This window comes from Atractosteus spatula (assembly GCF_055471065.1).
Source record: "Atractosteus spatula isolate fAtrSpa1 chromosome 10 unlocalized genomic scaffold, fAtrSpa1.hap1 SUPER_10_unloc_1, whole genome shotgun sequence".
Taxonomy (NCBI): domain Eukaryota; kingdom Metazoa; phylum Chordata; class Actinopteri; order Semionotiformes; family Lepisosteidae; genus Atractosteus; species Atractosteus spatula.
The window spans coordinates 4,620,960-4,633,979 of NW_028296612.1; the positions used below are offsets into that span (position 1 = coordinate 4,620,960).

Below are 13,020 nucleotides of genomic sequence, written 5' to 3' on the forward strand. Positions count from 1 at the left end.
CTGGGAAGAGCTCTAGATGTGTGAGGAGTTATTAATATTATTATTATTATTATGATTAAATTCCACTCTGAAGGGGACGCCACCCCACCTCTTTATGAGCAGAGCCTACTCAGAGTCAGGTTTCGATGTGACACAGTACAATAACATCACCTTACATCACCATCACCCTCTCTCTGCTCTGCAGCGCGGGTGGACAACTTCTCGATGGCAGCTGGAGACAGTCTGTCTCTCCCTCTCCACACTACTGAGCCAGTGGAGGACAGGACAGGAGGCTCTACTGTACACAGAGGGGGGTGGGGAACAAGCTGCCCAGCCCTGTGGTTGAAGCCGATACCCTGGCTTCTCTCCAGACACAGCTGGGTGAGCTCCTCCAGTCAGGACAGGAGGCTCTACTGTACACAGAGGGGGGTGGGGGTGGGGAACAGGCTGCCCAGCCCTGTGGTTGAAGCCGATACCCTGGCTCCTCTCCCGTCCTCATGTGTGACCGGTCTTCCCATCTCTCCGATACACAGACAGACGCCACTCACAGTCCTTCACAGCTTCAACAGTTGAATGTTTTATTGTGTTCCCATTATAAAAAAAAAAAGATCAGCTGCACTCCTGTCTACTCTAAGGCAACGCTAAAGGACGTGCAGTCCTATTTCCACTGGGTCCTTCATCATTTGTCCCCCCCACCCGCCACCCCCCAGCCTCCTCTTCCTCACTCCTCCCTCCCACCGCGCTCGATCTCGGGGACGCTAACCCCCATCAACAAAAACAATCCGTCCCAACGCAACTACCGGGACACAACTGGGAAACCGGGGCACTTTTCCCTAGGGAGAGAGAGAGAGAGAGAAACAGACATCCCCCACCGGAGAAAGATAGGAAAAATAGTTGCTCGTACAAATTCTGAACGGATATGAAAAAGGTTTTCCTGTTGGAAGTGGTTCTCCTGACCCCCTATGTGGGGGAGTAGGGGCGGGGCTTCGTCAGTGGAGCCCCTCCCACCCGATGACAGGTGGGCGTGGCCACACCGCTGGGCCCCTCCCCCCCCGGTCGGCCGTGTTCCGCTTCTCCCCCCACCGATTGGCTGCAGCCCGCGGCGGGAGGGGCTAGAGCTCCGGTTTGCGGTTGATGAGGAGGCAGAAGGAGGACAGGCCGCCCCCCAGCTTGGCGGCTTCGCTGCAGGCGGTGGGCAGCAGCGTGCAGTCGGTCAGCTTCTGGAAGGCCTGGGAGGAGGGAGGAGGAGGGAGGAGGGAGGAGGAGGGGTTAGGACAAGCAGCTGGGCCGACAGGAGAAAGGTCACAGGCCCAGCAGAAAGAGAGGTCGCACAGACGCACACACCAGGCGAATCGTGCACGCACGCCCGTACCAGCAGAGCCATGCACACGCACGAGGGGCCAGTCGTGGACGCACGCACATGCACGAGGGGACACCCACACGCATGGGGCGACAATCCCATACACACACGCACGAGGGGACAGTCGTGCACGAGGACAGTCACATGTGCACACGCACGAGGGGACAGTCGCGCGCGCACACACACGAGGGGACAGTCGCGCACGGGAGGACAGTCGCGCATGCGCACGAGGGGACGTTCACGCACGAGAGGACAGTCGCATGCACACACGCGCACACACACGAGGGGACAATCGCGCACGAGAGGACAGTCGTATGCACACACGCGCACGAGGGGACAGTCACGCACGAAGACAGTCACGCGCGCACACGCACGAGGGGACACCCACATGCATGGGGCGACAATCCCATACACACACGCACGAGGGGACAGTCGTGCACGAGGACAGTCACATGCGCACATGCACGAGGGGACAGTCACGCATGCACACGCGTGGGGCCACAATCGTGTACACACACACGAGGGGGCAGTCGTGCACGCACGCACGCACACGCACGAGGGGACAGTCACACAGGGGGACAGTCATGTGCGCACACGCATGGGGCCACAATCGTGTACACACACAAGGGCAGTGGCGCACGAGGGGACAGTCGTGCGTACACGCACACACACGAGGGGACAGTCACGCGCGCGCGCGCATGGGGCGACAGTCAGACAGGACCGTCAGGCACACGACGGGGGGCTCCCCGGCCCGCGGTGGGACTCACGGCTGCGCTCTGGGGGTGCTCCTCGGCGGGGCGGTGCAGCAGGAAGCCGGTCCGCGCCGGCCCGCGCACGAACACACAGTTCGCCGCGTCGTCGTCGGGAACGCTCAGGATCTCGTAGTGGTGGTCAGTCAGCTGGCCCATCGTCTGCGGCGTTGGTGGGGGGGGGGGGGGGGGACGGACACGGGGTCAGCGCGGGCCAGGGTTCAAGAGCCCAGAGACAGAACCCCCCCACCCCCCCAGTAACAAACCCCAGACTTCAAACTGTACTAAATTACTAATCTCTCAGTCAAACTCTCCCCTGTCAGTCAGCTAGTGAATTCACAAACACGCCTGGACACTGCCTGGATCTGCACAGGACTGTCCATCTGTAGCACATGTCCGATCTCTTGAGCTCCACTGACCTTCAGAGCCTTCCTTGCCCCCTCACTGCCCCCAATCACCAGGGTGTCCGGCCCACCCATCGTACAGAAACTCTTCAGGTGTGTCTCTCCATAGACTGGTACTGTGGACACAGCAAAGTCCTGAGAGAGAGAGAGAGACAGGGATTAATACAGATACACTGACTGGACACTCCAGTACATGAACACTGCACTGAGAGAGAGAGGGGTTCATACACACACACTGACTGGACACTCCAGTACATGAACACTGCACTGAGAGAGAGAGGGGTTCATACACACACACTGACTGGACACTCCAGTACATGAACACTGCACTGAGAGAGAGAGGGGTTCATACACACACACTGACTGGACACTCCAGTACATGAACACTGCACTGAGAGAGAGAGGGGTTCATACACACACACTGACTGGACACTCCAGTACATGAACACTGCACTGAGAGAGAGAGGAGTTCATACACACACACTGACTGGACACTCCAGTACATGAACGCTGCACTGAGAGAGAGAGAGGGGTTCGTAAAGACAGTCCACTCACCCTGAAGGTATCGGCCACTGCTTCTGCCCCCTTGTGGTTTGTGTGGGAAGAAATGCCCACGAAGAACTCCCTCCCTGCAAGGGGGGGAAGAGCCAGGGGTCAGTCTGCCCACCCCCACCACAGCTGGGTGAGCAGTCGAACCCGCGGTCAGATCTGCAGCAGTCCCTGAGACTTGCAGTCAGGTCGGGACTGACCACCTTGGGGTCATCCCAGTCCAGGTCCACTTTTCTGGCCCAGTCCAGTCCAGTCCAGCTCGCTGGTGTGCAGGATCTGGCCCAGTCCAGTCCAGCCCAGCTCGCTGGTGTGCAGGATCTGGCCCAGTCCAGTCCAGCCCAGTCCAGCTCACTGTTGTGCAGGATTTGGCCCAGTCCAGTCCAGTCCGGCTCACTGGTGTGAAGGATTTGGCCCAGTCCAGTCCAGCCCAGTCCAGCTCACTGGTGTGCAGAATCTGTCCCAGTCCAGTCCAGCTCACTGGTGTGCAAGATTTGGCCCATTCCAGTCCAGTCCAGTCCGGCTCACTGGTGTGCAGGATTTGGCCCAGTCCAGTCCAGTCCAGCTCGCTGGTGTGCAGGATCTGTCCCAGTCCAGTCCAGCTCACTGGTGTGCAGGATTTGGCCCAGTCCAGTCCAGCTCGCTGGTGTGCAGGATCTGGCCCAGTCCAGTCCAGTCCAGCTCGCTGGTGTGCAGGATTTGGCCCAGTCCAGTCCAGTCCAGCTCACTGGTGTGCAGGATCTGGCCCAGTCCAGTCCAGCCCAGTCCAGCTCACTGGTGTGCAGAATCTGTCCCAGTCCAGTCCAGCTCACTGGTGTGCAGGATTTGGCCCATTCCAGTCCAGTCCAGTCCGGCTCACTGGTGTGCAGGATTTGGCCCAGTCCAGTCCAGTCCAGTCCAGCTCGCTGGTGTGCAGGATCTGGCCCAGTCCAGTCCAGTCCAGCTCGCTGGTGTGCAGGATCTGGCCCAGTCCAGTCCAGCTCGCTGGTGTGCAGGATCTGGCCCAGTCCAGTCCAGCTCACTGGTGTGCAGGATTTGGCCCAGTCCAGTCCAGTCCAGCTCGCTGGTGTGCAGGATCTGGCCCAGTCCAGTCCAGCTCACTGGTGTGCAGGATTTGGCCCAGTCCAGTCCAGCTCGCTGGTGTGCAGGATTTGGCCGTACCTGTGAACAGGACATCGCTGCCGTCGAGTGTGGCTCCCTCGTCTGTCACCTCGACCACCCGCAACTTCAGCTCTGAGAGCACCTGCCTCACCGCCTCAGCCTGCGCACAGGGCACACACAGTCAGCACAGGGCGCACACAGTCAGCACAGGGCACCTGCCTCACCGCCTCAGCCTGCGCACAGGGCACACACAGTCAGCACAGGGCACCTGCCTCACCGCCTCAGCCTGCGCACAGGGCACACACAGTCAGCACAGGGCACCTGCCTCACCGCCTCAGTCTGCGCACAGGGCACACACAGTCAGCACAGGGCACCTGCCTCACCGCCTCAGCCTGCGCACAGGGCACACACAGTCAGCACAGGGCACCTGCCTCACCGCCTCAGCCTGCGCACAGGGCACACACAGTCAGCACAGGGCACACACAGTCAGCAAAGGGCACCTGCCTCACCGCCTCAGCCTGCGCACAGGGCACACACAGTCAGCACAGGGCACACACAGTCAGCACAGGGCACCTGCCTCACCGCCTCAGCCTGCGCATAGGGCACACACAGTCAGCACAGGGCACCTGCCTCACCGCCTCAGCCTGCGCACAGGGCACACACAGTCAGCACAGGGCACACACAGTCACCACAGGGCACCTGCCTCACCGCCTCAGCCTGCGCACAGGGCACACACAGTCAGCACAGGGCACCTGCCTCACCGCCTCAGCCTGCGCACAGGGCACACACAGTCAGCACAGGGCACCTGCCTCACCGCCTCAGCCTGCGCACAGGGCACACACAGTCAGCACAGGACACACACAGTCAGCACAGGGCACCTGCCTCACCGCCTCAGCCTGCGCACAGGGCACACACAGTCAGCACAGGGCACCTGCCTCACCGCCTCAGCCTGCGCACAGGGCACACACAGTCAGCACAGGGCACCTGCCTCACCGCCTCAGCCTGCGCACAGGGCACACACAGTCAGCACAGGGCGCACACAGTCAGCACAGGGCACCTGCCTCACCGCCTCAGCCTGCGCACAGGGCACACACAGTCAGCACAGGGCGCACACAGTCAGCACAGGGCACCTGCCTCACCGCCTCAGCCTGCGCACAGGGCACACACAGTCAGCACAGGGCGCACACAGTCAGCACAGGGCACCTGCCTCACTATCCACAGGTACACACAGTCAGCACAGGGCACACACAGTCAGCACAGGGCACCTGCCTCACCGCCTCAGCCTGCGCACAGGGCACACACAGTCAGCACAGGGCACCTGCCTCACCGCCTCAGCCTGCGCACAGGGCACACACAGTCAGCACAGGGCACCTGCCTCACTGCCTCAGCCTGCGCATAGGGCACACATAGTCAGCACAGGGCGCACACAGTCAGCACAGGGCACCTGCCTCACTATCCACAGGTACACACAGTCAGCACAGGGCACACACAGTCAGCACAGGGCACCTGCCTCACTGCCTCAGCCTGCGCACAGGGCACACATAGTCAGCACAGGGCGCACACAGTCAGCACAGGGAACCTGCCTCACCGCCTCAGCCTGCGCACAGGGCACACACAGTCAGCACAGGGCGCACACAGTCAGCACAGGGCACCTGCCTCACCGCCTTAGCCTGCGCACAGGGCACACACAGTCAGCACAGGGCGCACACAGTCAGCACAGGGAACTGCCTCACTGCCTCGGCCTGGACAATAGCTCCCAGTCCACAGATGTCTGATCCACAGTGCCACCAGACGCACTATACCTGCCTCTTAGACCATAAAGCTGCCAGTAGCAGCTACAGATCTCAAGCGCGACACTGGGACTCCAGAGGCACTGCTCACTGAGCCTGATCCTACTTGTCTGCCTGCCCGAGGAGGTTCAACACTGCGGTGGTGGAGCAGGACCGGACCACAGAGCTGTACAGCTTGGATCCGACCCGTTTCCCGAAACCGCAAACGAGCAGGAAGAGTAGGAACACGCGCGCACACACACACACGTGCAGATGTTATTACAGCTGCAGACAGCTCGCTCAGTCAGTGTCTGGACCCTGGGGTTGTGTGCAGCAGGTCTAATCCCCAGATTGGGGTCAGTGTTACCGAGGGACAGCGCGGTAACTCTCGCTCTCCCTGTCGCTGGGCGCCAGCTTCCTACTACGTCCGGCCACCAGGAGGCGCTCCAGGCCACACTTCACCATATGAACAACGGCGTTCGATTGCGCTCCCCTTCGCACGAGACGCAATTCAAGTTCATCTGTGATCTCCATCTGCTGCCGAGATGGCCGGCTGAGGACAGCCTCGACACCAGCGCAGCGATACAGTGGGCAGCGATGCAGTGGTACAGTCTAGAGTACATTGTGCAGTGATGCAGTGTGCAGTGAAGAGTCCATTGTGATACAGTGTGCTGTAATATAATACAGTGTGCAGAGATGCAGTGTGCAGTGAAGAGTCCATTGTGATACAGTGTGCTGTAATATAATACAGTGTGCAGAGATGCAGTGTGCAGTGAAGAGTCCAATGTGATACAGTGTGCTGTAATATAATACAGTGTGCAGAGATGCAGTGTGCAGTGAAGAGTCCAATGTGATACAGTGTGCTGTAATATAATACAGTGTGCAGAGATGCAGTGTGCAGTGAAGAGTCCATTGTGATACAGTGTGCTGTAATATAATACAGTGTGCAGAGATGCAGTGTGCAGTGAAGAGTCCAATGTGATACAGTGTGCTGTAATATAATACAGTGTGCAGAGATGCAGTGTGCAGTGAAGAGTCCATTGTGATACAGTGTGCTGTAATATAATACAGTGTGCAGCGATGCAGTACGGTGTCCAGTGCACAGTGATACAGTGTGCAGCGATGCAGCGACGCAGGACGGCGTGCAGTGATCAGAGTGACAGTGTGCAGTGATACAGTCTAGAGTACACTGTGAAGTTACAGTGTACAGTGACGCAGTGCGCAGTGATACAGTACAGTGCGCAGTGATACAGCGACAGTGTACATTAACAGTGTTAGGTAATACAGTGATACAGCGATGCAGTACAGTACAGTGTGCAGTGATGCAGTGTACAGTGATACAGCGATGCAGTGTGCAGTGGCGCAGCGAAAGTGACACAGCGAGTGTGCAGTGACGCAGTGATACAGTGTGCATTGTACAGCGATGCAGTGTGCAGTGGCGCAGTGTACAGTGATTCAGTGACGCAGCGTACAGTGACGCAGTGATGCAGTGCGCAGCGTGGCGGTGATACAGTGACGCAGTGCGGCGGTGATGCAGTGACGCAGGGACGCAGTGCGCAGCGTGGCGGTGATACAGTGACGCAGTGCGGCGGTGATGCAGTGACGCAGGGACGCAGTGCGCAGCGTGGCGGTGATACAGTGACGCAGTGCGGCAGTGATGCAGTGACGCAGGGACGCAGTGCGCAGCGTGGCGGTGATCCAGTGATGCAGGGACGCAGTGACACAGTGACGCAGTGTCACAGTGTCGCAGTGCGCAGCGTGGTGGTGATACAGTGACGCAGTGCGGCAGTGATGCAGTGACGCAGGGACACAGGGACGCAGGGACGCAGGGATGCAGTGCGCAGTGTGGCAGTGACGCAGTGACGCAGTGACGCAGTGACGCAGGGACGCAGGGACGCAGGGACGCAGGGACGCAGTGTGGCAGTGTGGCAGTGTGGCAGTGTGGCAGTGACGCAGTGACGCAGTGACGCAGGGACGCAGGGACGCAGGGACGCAGTGTGGCAGTGATCCAGGGACGCAGGGACGCAGGGACGCAGGGACGCAGTGTGGCGGCGGCCGGGGTACCTCTCCGCGCCTCTGCTGCCGGAAGGGCCGGGTGACGAGCGCCGTGTCGCCCTGGACGACGGCCAGGTCCTCGAGCCGCCAGCTCTCGGGCAGCCGGGGGTCGGCGGGCACCTCGATCACCTGGAGCCCCACCTTCTGCCGCAGTGCCCCCGTCAGCACCCCGAGCTGCCTCTGCGCTTTGGCCAGGTCCACCGCCGCCGGCGCCGCGCCCCCCTCCTGCCCGAAGGTCTCGGGGATACCGCGGACCACCGCGTGCGTGAAGCGGCCGTAGGGGGAGACGCCGGCCATCGTCCGGGGGGGGCAGGGACACCCCAATACCGCTCACAGAGAGAGCGGGGGCAGGGACACCCCAATACCGCTCACAGAGAGAGAGAGAGCTGGGGCAGGGACACCCCAATACCGCTCAGAGAGAGGGGGGTGCAAGCGGGTCGCGAGTCCTGGTGCCGAGCCACAGAACCGGAGCTCTGGGGGGAGGGAGGGGAGGGGAGGCCCGGACAGACAGAGCCGGGAGACGGGAGAGGCGCCGGACACTCTTCTGTCCTTCTTCCCTCTCGGACCTGGGACCACGGATCACTGCTGCAGTCCCTGAGAGAGAGGAGAGAGGAGACAGGAGACAGGAGAGGTTTCAACAGCGAGCAGGAAGAGGAGACAGGAGACAGGAGAGGTTTCAACAGCGAGTAGGAAGAGGAGACAGGAGACAGGAGAGATTTCAACAGCGAGCAGGAAGAGGAGACAGGAGACAGGAGACAGGGGAGAGGAGACAGGAGAGGTTTCAACAGCAAGCAGGAAGAGGAGACAGGAGACAGGAGAGGTTTCAACAGCGAGTAGGAAGAGGAGACAGGAGACAGGAGAGGTTTCAACAGCGAGCAGGAAGAGGAGACAGGAGACAGGAGAGATTTCAACAGCGAGCAGGAAGAGGAGACAGGAGACAGGAGACAGGGGAGAGGAGACAGGAGAGGTTTCAACAGCGAGCAGGAAGAGGAGACAGGAGACAGGAGAGGTTTCAACAGCAAGCAGGAAGAGGAGACAGGAGACAGGAGAGGTTTCAACAGCGAGTAGGAAGAGGAGACAGGAGACAGGAGAGGTTTCAACAGCGAGCAGGAAGAGGAGACAGGAGACAGGAGAGATTTCAACAGCGAGCAGGAAGAGGAGACAGGAGACAGGAGAGAGGGGAGAGGAGAGGTTTCAACAGCGAGCAGGAAGAGGAGACAGGAGACAGGAGAAAGGGGAGAGGAGACAGGAGAGGTTTCAACAGCGAGCAGGAAGAGGAGACAGGAGACAGGAGAGGTTTCAACAGCGAGCAGGAAGAGGAGACAGGAGACAGGAGACGGGAGAGGAGAGATTTCAACAGCGAGCAGGAAGAGGAGACAGGAGACAGGAGAAAGGGGAGAGGAGACAGGAGAGGTTTCAACAGCGAGCAGGAAGAGGAGACAGGAGAAGGGAGAAAGGGGAGAGGAGACAGGAGAGGTTTCAACAGCGAGCAGGAAGAGGAGACAGGAGACAGGAGAGATTTCAACAGCGAGCAGGAAGAGGAGACAGGAGACAGGGGAGAGGAGACAGGAGAGGTTTCAACAGCGAGCAGGAAGAGGAGACAGGAGACAGGAGAGGTTTCAACAGCGAGTAGGAAGAGGAGACAGGAGACAGGAGAGATTTCAACAGCGAGCAGCAAGAGGAGACAGGAGACAGGAGAAAGGGGAGAGGAGACAGGAGAGGTTTCAACAGCGAGCAGGAAGAGGAGACAGGAGACAGGAGAGATTTCAACAGCGAGCAGGAAGAGGAGACAGGAGACAGGAGAAAGGGGAGAGGAGACAGGAGAGGTTTCAACAGCGAGCAGGAAGAGGAGACAGGAGACGGGAGAAAGGGGAGAGGAGACAGGAGAGGTTTCAACAGCGAGCAGGAAGAGGAGACAGGAGACAGGAGACAGGGGAGACAGGAGACATGCTTTCGGCTGTGTCTGTCGTGTCTCAGCCCGAGGCGCAGCAGCCGGCTTGTTGAAACTCCCTCCGCGGGAGCAGAGGAAGTGTCCAGGACACGCGGAAACGGCTCGCTTTTAAAAACACGGGGGGGGGGGGGCAGCTCCACGGACCCGTTTAAGAGCCCCCCACCCCACGCACACACGTCTCTCTCTCGGCCCCTCTCAACCTCAACGTGACGAGCTGGCCGCGCGTGTTCGCCGGCGGGACACTTCCACGGCTCGCGGGCGCGCCAGCCGCACGGCGGTTTCAACAAAGGAAATAAAACCACTACCCCCCCCACGCAACCACACGCCCACCCCGCGGTCACCAGCGGGCCGGCGACGCGCCGCTTCCCCGCGAGTCGTGTGAACCACAGAGACACAGAGAGAGAGAGAGACCCCGCTTTGTCTCGCGTTGACCTGGGCGACGCCTTCCCCCGGCTCCCCACTTCCACGCACAATCTCCCCCGCCACCCGCGCCGGCGCCTCGTTCGCCTCGGCAAGGAACAACAACAACAACAATAATAATAGAAATAATAATAATAGTAATAATAATAATAATAATAATAATAACAACAACAGAAACCTGGGGGCGATTCCCGACACGAGAGACGCTTTTCTTCTCCTTCTCGAGCGCGGATCAAGTCGCAGCCGGACACGGAGCCCACGCCCCGCGTGTCCCGGCGCGCCCGCACCGCGAGTCGGTTCCGGGAGGCGGAGCGGAGCGGACCGGACCGGACCGGACCAGACCAGACCGGACCGGGCGGACAGCGGCCGGCTGCTTTTACCCTGCGGATTATAATCCCCCTCCTCCTCCTCCTCTTCCTCTTCCTCTTCCTCTTCCGCTCCTCCAAACAACCCCGATAGCTCTCCGGTTCCCCGTTTTCTCCTCTTCCTCTCTCCTCTCTCTCCTCCCACCCCACGCTCCGTTAGACGGATTTCTCCTACTTCAGGAATCTCCCACCCCTCTCCTCTCTCCTCTCTCCTCTCCCTCTCCCTCTCTCTCTCTCTCTCTCCTCCTCCCACCCCTCTCGCTCTCTCTCTCTCCTCTTCTCTCCTCCTCCCACCCCTCTCCCCTCCACTCCACTCCATCTCCTCTCTCCTCCCCTCCATCTCCTCTCTCCCCTCCGTCTCTCCTCTCCTCCTCCCTCTCTCCCCGGCCGGGGGGGGGATGTGGCCCCACGCCTCGCGCCGCCTTCATGATCACGCCGTTCCGTTGTCTCTGTGTCGTGGATCTGTTTCGTTTCTCTCGTCCTCACGCCCACGCGGTCCACGCCGCGAGTGGACCGGCGCTGACCGGCGTCTCTCCCCCTTCCTCCTCCTCCTCCTCCTCCTCCAGGAGCGCCACGGAACCGAACCGGCACCCGGACTCGGTTCTGGTGGTGGTCCTTCTCTGATATGAGCGAATCCCAAACCCCCCCCCCCGATTCGTGTCCCTGTCTGCGTGGGTCTCCCTCGGCCCGGAGGTACAGACACGCTAATAAAACGGAGGAGCGGGGGTTTCACGCGTGTTTCTCTGCCCCGGTTTGTGGCGGCGGAGGGGGCATCAGGGGGGTGAAAGACTCAGCCCCCCTCTTTCGAATATTTAGATGTTTAATAATATTTATAAGACACTTCCGGCGGGAGCGGCGCGTCACGGCTTCCCAAATGCTGATTTTTGGAAAAAATATATTTTTAAAGCAGATTTTATTCGTGCCGGCTGCACCCCCCCTCTCTGTGCGTGTGCGTGTGCGTGTGTGAAACTCACCGGACAGTAAACAGTCACCCTCTCTCTCTCTCACAGTTCACGGTGCTTTATTAGCATGACCGATGAGTACAATCAGTGTTGCCAAAGCAAATAAAAATAAAAAAAATCACACGAAACAGAACAAAAATACAAGTAAAATAAAATCTACAGACATTTACAGCAGAGACATGTCCTAAAATATTGACATATACTGTGGACGGATGATCTCTTTCTCTCTCTGTCTGTCTGTCTGTCTCCGCCCACCTGGGAGTTTGGGGGGGACCCTCTGCTTCTCCGCTCTCCGCGCGCATCCGCCCTGTGTACCCCCCGCCCCACACCTCCGCCCGCGCGCCGCACAGCTGGCGTCTCGAGGGACCCCTCGTGTTTTGACAGGAAACGACTCCTCGAGACTCGCTGCTTTGTGTCTCTGTGTGTGTGTGTGTCTTTCTCTCTCTCTCTCTGTGTGTGTGTGTGTTAGTTTTTTGATTCGGTGTGTATTTGTATATTTTCCAATAAGACCATCGCAGTCCTACAGATACCGATTCCTGTCGCGGGCGGAGGAGCGTTCATTTCAAGTTGAAGTTCATTACTGGTGCCCGGAGACGGGGCTCATAAGACCCAGTGGACCAGTTCCAGTTCACAAACTCCAGTTCTGCCCGTCTCTGACGAGGAGCGGCGCGGCAGCGTCGGAGCCACGCGGGACAGTGGCGTGAAAAAGCAGCACGAAGCCGAGGCAGGGGATTCTGTGTGGAGCAGGACGCGGCGGGCGATGTCCTCAACAGCGCAAGGCGTCTCCGGCTGGAGCCCCAGGTCTGTCCCCCAGGGGCAGGGCTGAGAGGACGTCGCCGAGTCGCCCCCTTGCGCTCAGAACGCGGCACTGCAGCCGGGCTCTTCCACCGATCCCTGCTCGGAGGAGGGAGACGCACGTTGACTCCCATCCCCACCAGTGACCCCACCTGGGAGATGCTCAGCGATCATTCCACACCAGTAACCCCACCTGGGAGACGCACAGCGATCATTCCACACCAGTAACCCCACCTGGGAGACGCACGTCAATCATTCTGCAACCAGTAACCCCACCTGGGAGACACACAGCGATCGTTCTGCACCAGTGACCCCACCTGGGAGACGCATAGCGATCGTTCTGTCCCAGTAACCCCACCTGGGAGACACATAGTGGTCAGTCTGCACCAGTAACCCCACCTGGGAGACGCACAGCGATCGTTCTGGAGCAGTAACCCCACCTGGGAGACGCACAGCGATCAGTCTGCACCAGTAACCCCACCTGGGAGACGCACAGCGATCGTTCTGGAGCAGTAACCCCACCTGGGAGACGCACAGCGATCAGTCTGCACCAGTAACCCCACC

At 59.7% G+C, this 13,020-nt stretch overlaps 1 protein-coding gene across 2 annotated transcripts; it reads right to left on the reverse strand.

Moving 5' to 3' along the window:
• Positions 1 to 536: 536 nt before the first annotated feature.
• Positions 537 to 10,957, reverse strand: ddah2 (DDAH family member 2, ADMA-independent). 2 transcript variants are annotated; one of them, XM_088908142.1, is made up of 7 exons: positions 10,715 to 10,957; positions 7,973 to 8,557; positions 4,200 to 4,299; positions 3,048 to 3,121; positions 2,508 to 2,627; positions 2,107 to 2,250; positions 537 to 1,208 (listed from the first exon to the last, which is right to left on the reverse strand). In XM_088908142.1, exons 2-7 carry the CDS (start codon positions 8,258 to 8,260, stop codon positions 1,092 to 1,094), a joined length of 843 nt encoding a protein of 280 aa, XP_088764268.1. In that variant the 5' UTR covers positions 8,261 to 8,557; positions 10,715 to 10,957; the 3' UTR covers positions 537 to 1,091. The 2 variants fall into 2 exon arrangements, with proteins under 2 accessions (XP_088764268.1, XP_088764269.1); XM_088908143.1 differs by having other exon boundaries at positions 10,513 to 10,923.
• Between the last annotated feature and the right edge of the window lie 2,063 nt (positions 10,958 to 13,020).